The 13,590-nt window shown below is 45.0% G+C and overlaps 1 protein-coding gene across 1 annotated transcript in view; it reads right to left on the reverse strand.

The window, feature by feature from the left end:
* Positions 1-13,590, reverse strand: part of ICA1 (islet cell autoantigen 1) — a gene marked incomplete at both ends in the record, with an annotated part of 138,095 nt that overhangs the window by 3,278 nt on the left and 121,227 nt on the right. Inside the window, one exon of the mRNA XM_080701787.1 lies at positions 11,000-11,269. Within this exon, the coding sequence (XP_080557913.1) occupies positions 11,000-11,269 (270 nt within the window). The remainder of the gene's footprint in view (positions 1-10,999; positions 11,270-13,590) is intronic.

A 13,590-nucleotide genomic window follows, 5' to 3' on the forward strand; every position in this document is an offset into this window, starting at 1 on the left:
AATTTTCCTCTCCTTTAGTATACTACCTGATACACGATTGAGGCTCAAGAATATGACTGTTGAATTAAGGTGAACTATTAAAATTTAAACTATGAGAAGTACACTTTTGAAGCATTTTTTCTTTTTCTTTTTTGGTACTGGCGATTTAACCTAGGGGCATTCTTCCTCTGGGCTATACCCACAACCCTTTTCATTTTTTATTCTGAAACAGAGTCTTGCTTAGTTACTGCATGCTGGCCTGGAACCTGTGCGCCTTCTGTCTCAGTCTCCCAAGTATTGGGATTACAAGAGTGCCTTGCTATACCAGGCATGAAGCATTATTTTAAGAGATGACAAAGTAGTACCTGGAACCGAGTGGGTGCTCTACCATTGGTTGGATTTATTTAACTTTAGACAAGTTGGCATACAAACTTACTTATAAAGACTAACCAATGAGTAACAAAATGCATGGTCTGTGACCTATTTACTTGGTTTAAAATAATGGAAAGAAAAGCATTCTAAAAGGCATCAATACTCATTGAAAAGGTACTTGAACACATAATTACCATAATTCATAAACAATCCATAGCCACAACGGTCAAGGGAGCCTTCTGAGTGATGCACAGGTTCTAACCCAGAGCTGATGTAGTGGTTACACATCAAGATTTATGAGAAATCTTTAGACTGCTTTCTCACAATGGATGAATTTCACCAGCATATAAATTGTACATCAATAAAGCAATTTTTAAAAATGATCAGACTTTGGTGTGATCCAGAAATAACATAACCTCCCTGGTTCCCAGGAAACTGCCCATGACCATTTTCCTTATTGACCCAAATCACATGAAAGTGGTAAATGTGGACAGTCAATGATGCGATCTAATAGGTGCCAAATAATGCCCATCTCAGGAAAAGCTGGAAGGAGTGGAATCCTTTCCCCTGAAATACTGCCTCTGACCTCAGGTGTACTATAAGATCTACCTGCACTCAGGGCCTTGCACAAGCTTGGCAAGTGATCTACCACTGAGCTACAACCCCATTCCACAAATGTCTTCTAAGTGAATTCCTTTAAAACTAGAGAGTTTTGAATATTGCTCACCTGAAGAGTCATGAAGCACACAAGCAACATCTAGACACCATAGATTTGGGGGCTTCTCTGCATTAGAGGACAGAGCTGGTACTATTTCACCAATCTCCGTAGCCTCCCTCAGTCTTATTTAGTGGTGGTTCTTAAATGTGGTGTCCTCACCAGCAGTATGGGCATCATCTACAAACTAGTTAGAAAAATACATTTACAGCTAGTGCTGGTCTATGGAATCTGAATCCCAGAGGATGGAAGGGGGAACCTGGCTTAACAACAGTGATTGTTATGCAAATATAAGTTTAGGAAACACTGTCATTGATGGCCTAGAGGTTGTCTGGGTCAACATCTTCATCAGGTTGATGGAAGGTCTTTGAGGCCAGAGCCAAGATGAGGGGAAAGGCCATCCTAGGAAGCAGGGGGCTCATGGCAGGGCCCCACCTTCACAGACAGCTGGAGTAGCCAAGTCCTTGGGTAGTGTAGTGATCACTGACTGGGTTCATGGAAGCTACCCTACCAGAGAGAACCCAAAGTGACTCAAGGAAAAGCCAAGTGAAGGGACAGAGGTCCAGCCCTCCCTGATCTCTGTGTGCTGTTTGACACAGTGGGAACACATCAAGAAAATGAACCCTATTTCAAAAATATGTAGGACATTCATTTTCAAAAACAGCTACAGAGAACACTGGAAAAGAAAAGCAGAGGCAAGCCAACTGTATTTTTCAGAGTACAAAATGAAACACATTCCTCAAAAAAGGCAGAGAGCTATCTGCGTGTCATAATAGAGCTTGACCCCCTTTATGTAATGTCCATGTACTCAAAATAATATAGATAAAATGTCTATGTATTAAGTCATTTTGTTTTGTTTGGCTTGGCTTGTTGGTTTGACCAAACCCATGGGTGTTCTAACTCTGAACTATACCCCTCGTCTTATTTTATTTTTTATTTTGAAATAGTCCAAGTTGCTGAAGGCCTTGGTAAAATAATGAGGCTGGTTGCAAACCTGCTATTCTCCTACCTCAGCCTCCTAAATACTGAGGTTACGTGGGTGTTCCCCCACACCCGACTTCAAGTCATATTTATTTATTTATTTACTTAATTTTATTTTGTGGTACTGGGGGTGGAACCCAGAGGTTTTCTACCTCCGGGCTATTCTCCCAGATATATTTTATACTTTATTTGGAAACAGGGTCTCACTAAGTTGCCGAGAGGCTTCGAACCTGTGTGATCCTCCTGTCTCAGCCTCCCAAGCACAGGGATTACAAGCATGTGCCACCACGCCCGGCTCAAATCATATTTTAAAAGTACCAGAAATACATATCATATTTTAAGCATATAATTTAAAAGATGATACTGGAGATATTTCTTTAGAAAGAAGACAAATGTTTCTGGGTATGGTGTGCACTTCTATAATCACAGAACTTGGGAGGCTGAGAGAGGAGGATTGCAGGTTTGAGGTCAACCTTAGCAATCCGGGGAAACATTCAGTGTGTTTCAAAATAAATAGAGCTGGGTATGTACCTCAGGGGCAAATGCTTCTGGGATCAATTACTGTACAAAAGGAAAGAAGAAAGAAAGAAGAAAGAAAGAAAGAAAGAAAGAAAGAAAGAAAGAAAGAAAGAAAGAAAGAAAGAAAGAAGAAAGAAGAAAGAAAGAAAGAAAGAAAGGAAGAAAGAAAGAAAGAAAGAAAGAAAGAAAGAAAGAAAGAAAGAAAGAAAGATCTTTTTTTTTTGGTGCTGGGGATGAAATCCAGGGGCCTTCTGCCTCTGGGCTACACTCCCAGACCTATTTTATATTTTATTTGGAAACAGGGTCTCACTAAGTTGTTGAGAGCCTCACTAAATAGCTGAGGCTGGCTTCAAACCGCTGTGATCCTCCTGTCTCAGTATCCCAAGTGCTGGGACTATAAGTGTGTGCCACCACACCTGGCAAGGTCTATTTTTTTAAAATTATTATTGGTGTGGTGCTGGAGTTCAAATTCAGGGCCTTGAACAAGCTTGGCAAGTGATCTACCACTGAGCTACAACCCCATTCTACATGTCTTCTAAGTGAATTCCTTTATAAATAATAGAGTTGAATATTGCTCACCTGAACAGTCACGAAGCACACAAGCAACATCTAGACCCCATAGATTTGGGGCTTCTCTGCATCAGAGGACATGAAGGAGGGTGAGCCTGAGGATGTGCCCCCCAGGATCTGGATGGTGGGGGCAGCTGCCTCAGCATTATGAGGGACACACAGGGCATCATTTCTCCCGTGGTGTGAAGCAGGAGCAAAAGCTTGCGTGAGTCAGTCTCTCCTCAGAAGAGTTAGGAAGGGTCCATCTAATCATTCAACTATATGTGCATGAAGCCATAACAGGACAGCTGCAGCACCAGCTATTTAAATAAAGAGAAAACAAATACGAAGCTCCGCTGGCTACCATGCCAGTTTTACTCACATCACTTGGGAAATTATTTAGGGGAAGGGTGCAATGTGGGTAATTAGGGATGGAATGCCAAGCCAGATTTCAAATGTCTTGGATTCTGTCAGGAGAAAGAAAATGCTATTTAAAGAGAATTTAGCGTGGTTAATATTTCAGTAATTGCCATCAACTGTTCTTCAGTTGGTGTGAGTTGGCTGAGGTGTTTTTCACATGGGAGTGTGGCTGGAAGATGTCTCCCCACCTCAGAGCAATGCTGTTGGGGCAGGGGGTGAAGGGTGGGGTGGGAGGGCCTCTGAGCCCTGTGAACAGAAGGACAATCCTGGCTCTTGGTTCCTTTGATTTGTCAAATGTGCTACCCATTTGCAGAAAACACACATAAAATTTTATTAGAGTAATCCTGCCTCCTTACTTACATAAGGGAAAAATAGAAAGCAGCCAGAAGTAACACTGGCTGACCAGCACCACGAACAAAGCCAAATCACACCACCCAGAGGAGCGCTTTGCTGTGAACAGAATTCACCAGCCCAGGGAACGGGAGGCCAGGCTGGGCTGCTGATCATGGACTGCGGAGCCTGGGAGGGGTTGGGGATGTTGTTTGCTAAAGGCGGGATAGGAACACCACAGCCACAGTGGCTCAGCACCACCCTGCCATCCACATTTCCCCTCTCAGCCTCAGTTTCCATACCTGAAGGGGTGGATAAAAGTTCCTGCCTTAGTTATGGTGGTGCATACCTGTAATACTGGTACATGGGAGGCTGAGAGGGGAGGATTGCAGGTTTTAGGCCAGCCTCAGCAATTTAGCAAGACTCCTGGTAACTTAGCAAAACCTTCAGCAGTCTAATGAGACTCTATTTCAAAACAGGAAAATAAAAGGAGCTGGGGATGTAGTTCTGAAGTAGAATGCCCCTACAATTAATCCCCTAATTCCCCCTGCCAAATTCCTGCCTTATTAGGTTATTGCATGAATAAATTGGGATCTTGCAGGTGAAACCAGGTAGTTGAGGTAGTAGAAAGCAGGTTGGAGGTCAGGATCTCAGCAAATCTAAGCTGAATCCAGGTTTTGTGTAACTCAGCAGACAGTCAGGAGTAGCCCCTGAGAGCATTATGCTCAGGGATTTGCATCTTAGGCTCGTTTTCTTTTAATCTAGTGTCAATGTTGGCTGCTCTTTCCCTCTATTCCTGCCATGCATCCATCCATGCATCCATCCAAAAAGTACTTTTTGAGCATCTACTGAATTACAGACATGTAGCTGTGCTCTGGAATATGGGGAGCAATGGAAATATAGATCTTGTTCCTATGACAACTTGGAGCAAGAGAAAGAAATGAAATCCATTTTCTAATAAGGTGAGGTAAGAGCAGCGACTAAGTGCAGGCTGTGACGGGGGGAGGGGCTGCAGAAATGCTTAGCACTGATTGCTCGGTGCTGAGGAATCAAGGAAGCCTCCTAGGCTGAAATGACTTGAAACCAAGACCCTAGGAGATGGGCGGTCAGCCAGGTAAAGCATCACACGTGTGCAGGTGGGTATGTGCTCTAAGGAGGGCACATGCTGAGGCCCTGGGGGTGGGGAGAGCCAGGCAATGAAGCTCAATGTGGCTGGAGTCCAGCATGTGAACAAATATACAGTCCCCCAGCAGAAGAATGTCATTAAGTAATGCCCAGGTGTGAGAGGTGTGGGCAGCCATGAAACCTGGGTCAGGTCCTAAAAGACCTTGTAAAACAAGCTGAGTTTAGACCTATAGGGAATGCTGGGACACCCACAAGTTGCCAAGTCACAAGACCTGAGGTTCCTTGGTTCCTTCATCTATAAAATGCAGATGAAGGGGGAGATAATCATCGAGGTTCCTTCTACGGACTAACGGAGACTTAATTTCTTCAGATGCTTCTCAGCAAGCTTAGAAAGTGCAACTAACAATCCCATTGTCTTGCACCAAGAGTGCCTGCTCTGGGTTCAAACTACAATATGTTCCATGGTCTTTTCCTTTGCATTATTCCACTAGAGTACTGGGAATGTCAGTTACCTAGAGCCTGGCCCAGCCAGGAAGGGCTCCAGATGAGCTCTGGTTGAGGGTTTGAGATAACCCAAAGCTTGGGGTTACATGAGCCTCTAATGGAAACCTATCGAGATGGTAGCAACAGCTAAGAATTAGGTAAAACAAATAATATCCCGAAGGAACACGAGGCTCATGTTTTCCAGGACCTGGAACATGATTCCTGGTTTCATTTTGCAGAATCCTAAGTTGAGAGATGTCCTGGTGCATTTATTTTGAGCGGCGTGTAAACTTTCCAGTATCACAGTCTACTCTAAATTAAGTTGTAGAAATTGGTGGAGAATGTAGAAAAATGTGGCATGTGAAGCTTCCCACCCTTGCCTAGTCTCTGCTTGGGCAGCCATCTCAGGCTGCTCTCCTCCTACACACACTGAGAGGCCCAGGAAGGCACAATTTTCTCATCACTGCGTGCTACAGGAAGCCCCAGCTCCTATCATGCTGATAACTTCAGAACCTCTTAGAAATCTCAGCTAAAATGAACTCCTTCAAATTTCAGCACAACTTGATCTGATGTGTATTCCTTTGTTTTGTACTCTTACAGCTTGAAGTAGGAAAGAAGGAAGGAATAACTATTTTATTTTTAAACTATCTCTCCTTTGCACCCTCCCAGAAGGCTGGAAGCAGGATGAGGAGAGAGATTGAAGAGAAGAAGGAAGGCAGAGGAGAATCTGAAGTCTCAAGAGATGCAGGAGGAGGAAGAGGGGAATGCAGAATGCAGGAGGGACGGGGAACCTATGGAGGCGGCTGGGGGGCCCACCTCTTAGTCCTGTCCTGCTATGGTCCTGAGCACAGCTCTGGCCCCTCAAGTGAGGATAATGGTGAGATGATGCACAAGCACATATGAGCCATGAAGACTTCCCAGGACAATCTGTTTTCAAATATTCTCTTCTAGAAAATCATTCAAATTCCATGTGGGTAGATACCCTGTCTCCCCACACCTACATTCATCCTCTATGGCTACCCAGGGCTTCTTGTTCCAGTGTGTTGCTCAGGATGCCCTAAGCCACGCTGATTCTTGCAAGTTTCCCTGACGTTGGCAGCACTAGTAGAGGCTTGGAGGCCTCTGCTTGGGCCACTGTTGCCATCAGAGACATGGGACTGAGAGGCCACAGGAGGGGCTGGTGAAAGGCATGGGCATCTGAGTCATACTCTGAGGTCTGAATTCCTGCTGCCCCTACCAGGTAGATGACCTTGGGCTGCTGCTGGGCCCATCAGTGTCCCAAACTCTAACACGCAGATGATGAAGGCTCCTGCCTGGGAAGGGGGTGGTGAGTATTCAATAAGTCGACACACATGAACACACATCATGGTGCTTGGCCATCTCCAGTGCTAGCTGATGTTATCTTACCACCTCTAAATGACAGAGTCACAGACTTGCACAGTTATAGACCTCAGCATCTCTGAAGCAGGGGTTAGCCCACAGTTATGGTTCAGGTTTGGAATGTCCCTGAGAAGGTTCATGAAAGCATGTTCCCAGTGCAACAATATTCAGAGGTGAAATAATTGAACCAGAGCTCTAATCTCATCAGCGAGTAAACCAACTGAAGGATTAATAATTTGAATGGATTTACTAGGTGGTCGTTTAGGCAGGTGGGGTGTGGCTAAAGGGGGTAGATCACTGTGGGTGTGGCTTTGAGGACTCTATTTGCCCCTAGTCAGTTACTTCCTGCTTCCGGCTGTCATTGAGTTGAGCTCGGTGTTCCTCTATCACCCTGATGTCTGCCTTGGAATCAGCCAGCTATGGACTATATCTCTGAAACTGTGAGCCAAATAAACAACGTTTCTCCTTTATAGTTGATGTCAGGTCACAGCAATAGAAAAGTGGATTAACATACCCATAGATAAGAAGATGCCACAGGGATGAGAAGCTGACCTAATACCTCATTTTATAGATGAGAAGGGAAAAACCCAGAGAGTTGGGACGGGGGTCTGACCACCCGCTGCAGAGTGAGGAGGGGCTGCAGAGTAAAACCTTAGCTCTGAACTCCCTACCACACTGTCTGTTTCACTGAATCCAGATGACAACTAGCCATTCTCCAGTACTTAGTTGGACCACTTCATTATTTTAGTGATTTATTGAATTGGGCTTTTGAGATAATCTGGTTAATCACGGGAAGCATTTTCAATATAAGGTGGCCAAAGTTTGATAGTTCTTATTAAACTAATATATGTATAACTACTCATGTATATGTAGATGGATTTTCTAGAACATGGAAGCAGTAAAGAAAAATCTCAGGCCAACAATTCACTCTTTCCTTTTAGGTTTGAGAGGAGTCCTACAGAAGCAGAGAAGATAGTTACAATGTGATGGCATGATCAGTTATTGAAGCAGGGAGTCCATTATTTGCATCACACATGGCTTGAAGGTTCCCTGGATCGGGACTAGGCTGCACCTGCTTGGCCTCTAGCTCAGGACAGAGATGAATGGATGGCTTCTTTTGACCACTTAGGTATGACATTTATTCTTGTTCTTCTGAGTCCCATAGGCATTTGGTTAGTAGCTGTTTGCATGCAAAGGGAATGGGATAACTCAGTAATTACAAAGCAACTCCTTTAACATTGATCTTGATCCAAACCCGGCAGAGGAAAGGAAACTTCCAGGAGCCAAAATGATCCTTCTACATAGTGAATCATTATCACGTCACTTCTTGGCTAAAGATACTGTGAAGGGTCTCATATTGGGGCTAAAAAAAAAAGGGCCCAAGATTTTTTCAACAGCCAGATAGGAGGCCCTCAGAGACCTAGCCTCCGTGGCCTAGTCTACAACGTGAACTGGCCTCCGCATCTTCTGAGCGCCTTGTCCCCCTCGCTCAGTTAGCTGCATCATTGAGTTCTTCCTTCACCTGGGTCCTGTCAGGAGCATCTTCACTTGACAGTGCAGGTTGTCCCCTCTACCCAGATGTCCCCATGGCAAATCTCTCTCCCTGCAAATTTTATATCTCATCTTCTAGTAAGAATCCTGTTTAGTTCTATAGCCTGATCTGCCCTGCTGTTCCCAACATTCGCCATCCCCAGCTCCACTCTTTTCCTGATCACTCTCTAACTGAGGATGAGATTTATTTATTATACTTGCTGTTCCCCCCATCACAATATGAGGAAGGCACAGAGCTTGGTCTGTGTTGCTCTCACATGAATCCCTATGCCCAGCACATAGAGAAATCCAATAAATATTTGATGATGAATGAGCCACTTGCTGAAGTGCCTGCAAGGTGGCAACCTCCGTGAGATTTTGTTTGCCTGAAGAATAAATGTTCTGGCTTGTAGAACCCCTTCCTCCTTCCATGACGTAGCCTGTCTCTCTCACTGTCAGACACCTCACTCGTCTGCCCCATGTGAGCTTTGGTGCCTTTCTTTCCTCTGGATGTGGGGCACAGCTGAAGTGCAAAGCCCCACCGTCCATGTCCTGAGCTGGGCTTGCCTCACTCTACCTGCTCAGGGAGAAGGTATGGGGTTCCACCTGCTCGGCTGGAGTGTGGGGCTTTCACAACATTTCCCACTCAGCTGCTACCACTCCCTTTGGCATCGGGGTCCTTATATCTCCAAGCTGGGGGCCTAAGCAGGGTTCATTCTGCAACACAACTAGAGAGTTTCCAGCACCCTGAAGATATGGCTTGAAGATCCCAGGCTGCGACCTTCCGACTCTCCCACGCCTGTTAGCACCTCCACCACAGGTGGGCGGGGTGAAACTCACGTCAGTTGGCAGCTGCTCTGGAGCTCTGGTGAAAGAGAGGGTGAAAGCCAGGGCCTGGACTTGGGGGACCAGAAGCACTTTTGGGTTGCTTTTACCCTTGCAATCTCTAATTCCATTACTGTTATTGCTAATCATTGAGATGGCTACCAACTAGGACCCATAAAAGAACATAAAAGGGATTGGGTAGTTCATAAAACACAGGGAAGAATTTCTTTCTTTTGTCTTGCCCACCAAGCCCTATATCCATGATCTCATCTCCAAAGACCTGAGGTTTTAATAGCTCATAATTACTTAATCATTCCCGCTCTGCCGTTTGTTCTCGGCTTTACGCACCAGATAAACAACGTTGTTTATGAAAGAGATAGCCCAAATTCGTAGAAACACCAAAACAACTTGAGGATTTCTTAATGGTAATTCCTATCTTCTAATTAATGTTGCATGAAAGGAGAAGTGTTGAGGCAATAGAAAATAGTTTCCTTCTCGAGGTCTGCTTAGAAACTCAAAACTTGACATTTCAACCTGAGTTTTCCTTTTTGCATTGTAAACGAATGTGGGGACACGCCCGTTGCCAGCCAGTGCATGGCCTGCTGCTGCGCCTCCAAGGGCCTCGAGCCCTTCCTTTGATCAGGGTAGAAACTCTTTTTGCTGAAGCTGTGGGTGGAGATTCACTGGTGCATGTATTGTGGGCAGAAAAAGAGTGGCTGAGCTGAGGGTACTTAGGACGGGGTGGGGAGAGAAGGAGGGAGGTTGGGAGCGAATACAAGATGAAACTTTGAGTAGATGAAAGTTAAAAGGTGCAGCATAATGTCAATTAGCACCCAAAGAGAAGGCATATTTATGGGACCATGGGGAAGTCTGCTGTTCTGGTTTGCCTATGGAGTGTCCCCCAAAGGCTTATGTGTTGATGCTTTGACCCCTCAATGCAGCAATACTCAGAGAAGAGGCTTGGGGAAGTGTAATTAGATCACAAGGGTGCTGACCTCGTCAGTGTTTTAATAATTTGAAGGTATTCCTGTGGGCTGGAGGAGATGGGAACTGAAGGGGTGGATCCCTGGAGTTGTGCCCTTAGGGACGACTTCTCCCCAGTCCTCCTTCTTGCTCTCTCTGTTTCCAAGCTGTGTGAGCTGCTGAGCAGCTTTGCTCTCCATGCTGTTCTGCACGATATTCTTGCCTCGCCTCAGGCCCACGGCAATGGAGCTGGCTAAACGCAGGCTGAAACGTCTGAAACCCTGAGCCAAAGTAAATCTTTCCTCATTTAAGTTGTTCACGTCAGATATTTTGGTCACAGTGACAGAGAGCTGAGTAACGCAGTCTCTTGGGTATATGGAGAACTCAGGCTGCTGGGCAGGCAGGGGTGGACCGGCCGACAGGGCCATCCCCACGAAGGTAATTTAATCCTTTCACATGTGCCATGAAAAAGCCAAATATCAAACCAAGACGAGAAGATTGAGAATCACCCTTCTTATGTTTCTCTAGCAGGAAATGTTAACATAGGGAGAAATTATGAGATGGAATAGATCTTATACCCTGTAACATCTTAAAGTTGGAACACGATGTGAGGACTTAGCGAAGGAGGTCACTGGATAGAAAATAAAGTTATAAAACACAAACTCCAAAAGCAAAGAAAATAAAATACAAATGTAAAATAAAAATATAGAAAATGTTACCCCACATACACAAAAAAAATTCAAAGAAGAAATGAGTATGCCTTTGGATTAAAAGAAGAAAACAAAGAATGAATAAAAAAAGTATTTGTCCAATCACTGTAACACATACCTTGCAGTGAGGCCTGTAAGTCTTTCATATTTTGATCTAAAAGCTGCGAGGGAAGGAACCCAGAGCCTGCTTGGGGCTTGGAGTCTGCTTCCCCCAGAGCCCCTGCTGGCGCTGGATCCTTCAGCCTACTATCTCCGAACACGGCGGCCCACTCTTTGCTGAACTCTCCCTCTTCCAGGGAGGAGGCGTTGAAGATCTCGCTCAATAGCAGTAAGTCATCCTTGTCAGCACCTTCGGGTTCTGGGGTCCCTGCCATCGGGCCCAGGCAAGCTGATTGAAGGAACAGAGCACAAAACTCATGATTTCTGGGGGCTCAAGCCTCAGCGATAAATGTTATGGGGGCTGGATTAGACAGCTTGGGCAATGGCTATATTAAACAAAAATGGATCAAAACTTAAATTCATTCCACTGTAGGCTTTCTTGATAGATTTCAGAATAAAATCTAGAACCTTGTGTTTCCTCACTTCTCTTCCTCCAAGGCAAGCCCAAGTTTTTTTTGGTGTGTTTTTGTTTTGTTTTGTTTTGTTTTGTTTTGCAGTACTGGGGATGGATCCCAGGGGCATTTTACCTCCAAGATACACCCCCAGCCCTATTTTTTAGTCTTTTTATTTTTGACAGGGTCTCACTGAGTTGCGAAGGGCCTCACTAAGTAGCTGAGGCTATCCACGAATCCCGATCCTCCGGTCTCCACCTCCTGAATGCTGGGATTACGAGCTTGCGCCACCATCCCCAGCCAAGCCCAAGTTCTTAGTATCATTAGAACCACACTAAAATATTTCCCACAGAAATTCCATGGGGTTCGTGTTTCTTTAACATAAAATCAGATTTATAGTGCATGGTGGTGCATACCTGCAATTCAGTATTTGGGAGGCTAAGGCAGGAGGATTGTGTGTTCAAGGCCAGCCAGCTGCAGCAACTCAGTGAGGCTCTCAGCAACTTAGGTAGACCCTGTTTCCAAATAACAAATAAAATGGGGCTGGATGTGAAGCCTAAGGTAGTGTCCCAGGATTCCATTCCCAGTAAAACACACACACACACACACACACACACACACACACACACACACAGCATATTTACCAAAACATTTCTCAGATCTGAAACATAGCCAGGACTGAAAGCCTGTTGGAGATCCTAATCCCTTATTTGTAAAGCTTCCTGAGTCTTCCCACACAAGCCCTCAGTCCACATTGCCTGGGCCAGAGCAATCAAAACTCCATGTGGCAGCCTGTCCTGCCACCCAAGCTGGGGAGAGAAGCTCACCACACCCTGGCCCAGGGGAGGATGCTGGGAAGATGCCCAAGAAAGGCATCTTTCTTGCTTTGCTCCTTAGCTGAAACACTACTGCAAAAAGCAAAGCAAAAGTGGGGCTGATTCTCCTGAGGTTAGCAGTCAGAGAGTGATAGGAAAGAGGTCAAATCAAGGGCTGGCCCAAAGGTGAGCTTCCTGGGCCAAGGCCATAGCTCAGGACTGAAGGGGATCCCCAAGACCACCCTTTCCTTGCTGTGTGACTTAGCATGACTCAGAACCTGACTCTCTGTTTTCTAGTCTCTTTATAGTATTAGTGATGACTACCTTAGAGCATTGTCAGAATAATCTTAAAATTCATTGCCTGTCTGGACTTAAAGACAAAGACCATCCTCAGTGACAAAACAGTGAATAACGAACCCAAGTAGAATGGATATGACCATCAGGAATCCTCCAGCAAGCTCACCCATTGAATTCTCCACATATTCTGAGAATCAAGAGGTGATGCTTTTGTAAACTATGGCACTATTGGGGTATCTAATTGCCAAATGCAAGTGGCATGTGTTTTGTTTTATAAGTCATAATGACAAAAATTATGATTTATGTTTTTTCTGAACTATATCGCAATTCAGTTACAGTCATATTAGGCGAGATTATGAAGTTTTCCTCAAACATATATTAGATAATAAGTGAAGAAGGCTTTTTTGTTTTAAATCTGTCTCTCTGTCAGCTCTACTGGGTCTGTTTTCACCCACACTTTACATTTTAAAGATCTAAAGATTAAGGGGATTTTTGATGTGCTGAACAGACTGGCTATAAATCAGAGAGGGGAGAAGTCTAGTCACTCATATCACTGTGGTTTTAAAATAGTGGCAAAACAGCACTTTAATCAGACAACTGTCTAATTTAAGCGTTTTTATTGTTTGTGTTATCAAAGAAATTTTCACGGAGACATAGCCTGTAGGTATGGTGGGTGGGGAGATGGGGAAATGGCATGTTAGGCAGACTTCTGAGGCAGCACTGCTGCAGAAACCTGGAGGGAGGGAACTGGCCGGGACACGTGGCGGGAGGCAGGGCTGCTGAGGAGAGATGGGCAGCCAAGCAGAGGGAAGCAATTCTGGGTCACCGTCCATCGGCACTGGGGCCTACTGGTCCTCTGGATCTCTCTCCAGTAGCCCTGTTTAACATACGCTCTGCTTTCGAATCTCTGCCTTTCCTACTCTCAGGTGAGACTTGGATACCCAAGCCCCTTCTCCTGGTTTGTTTTCTGGCTTGACGGAACCCAGATGGTTACTGAGCTAAACCTATTTAATTCAAACCAACCAGAATCGATGTGCAGGCCTTCA

Source organism: Muscardinus avellanarius (assembly GCF_963383645.1).
Source record: "Muscardinus avellanarius genome assembly, chromosome: 9".
In the NCBI taxonomy this organism is placed as follows: domain Eukaryota; kingdom Metazoa; phylum Chordata; class Mammalia; order Rodentia; family Gliridae; genus Muscardinus; species Muscardinus avellanarius.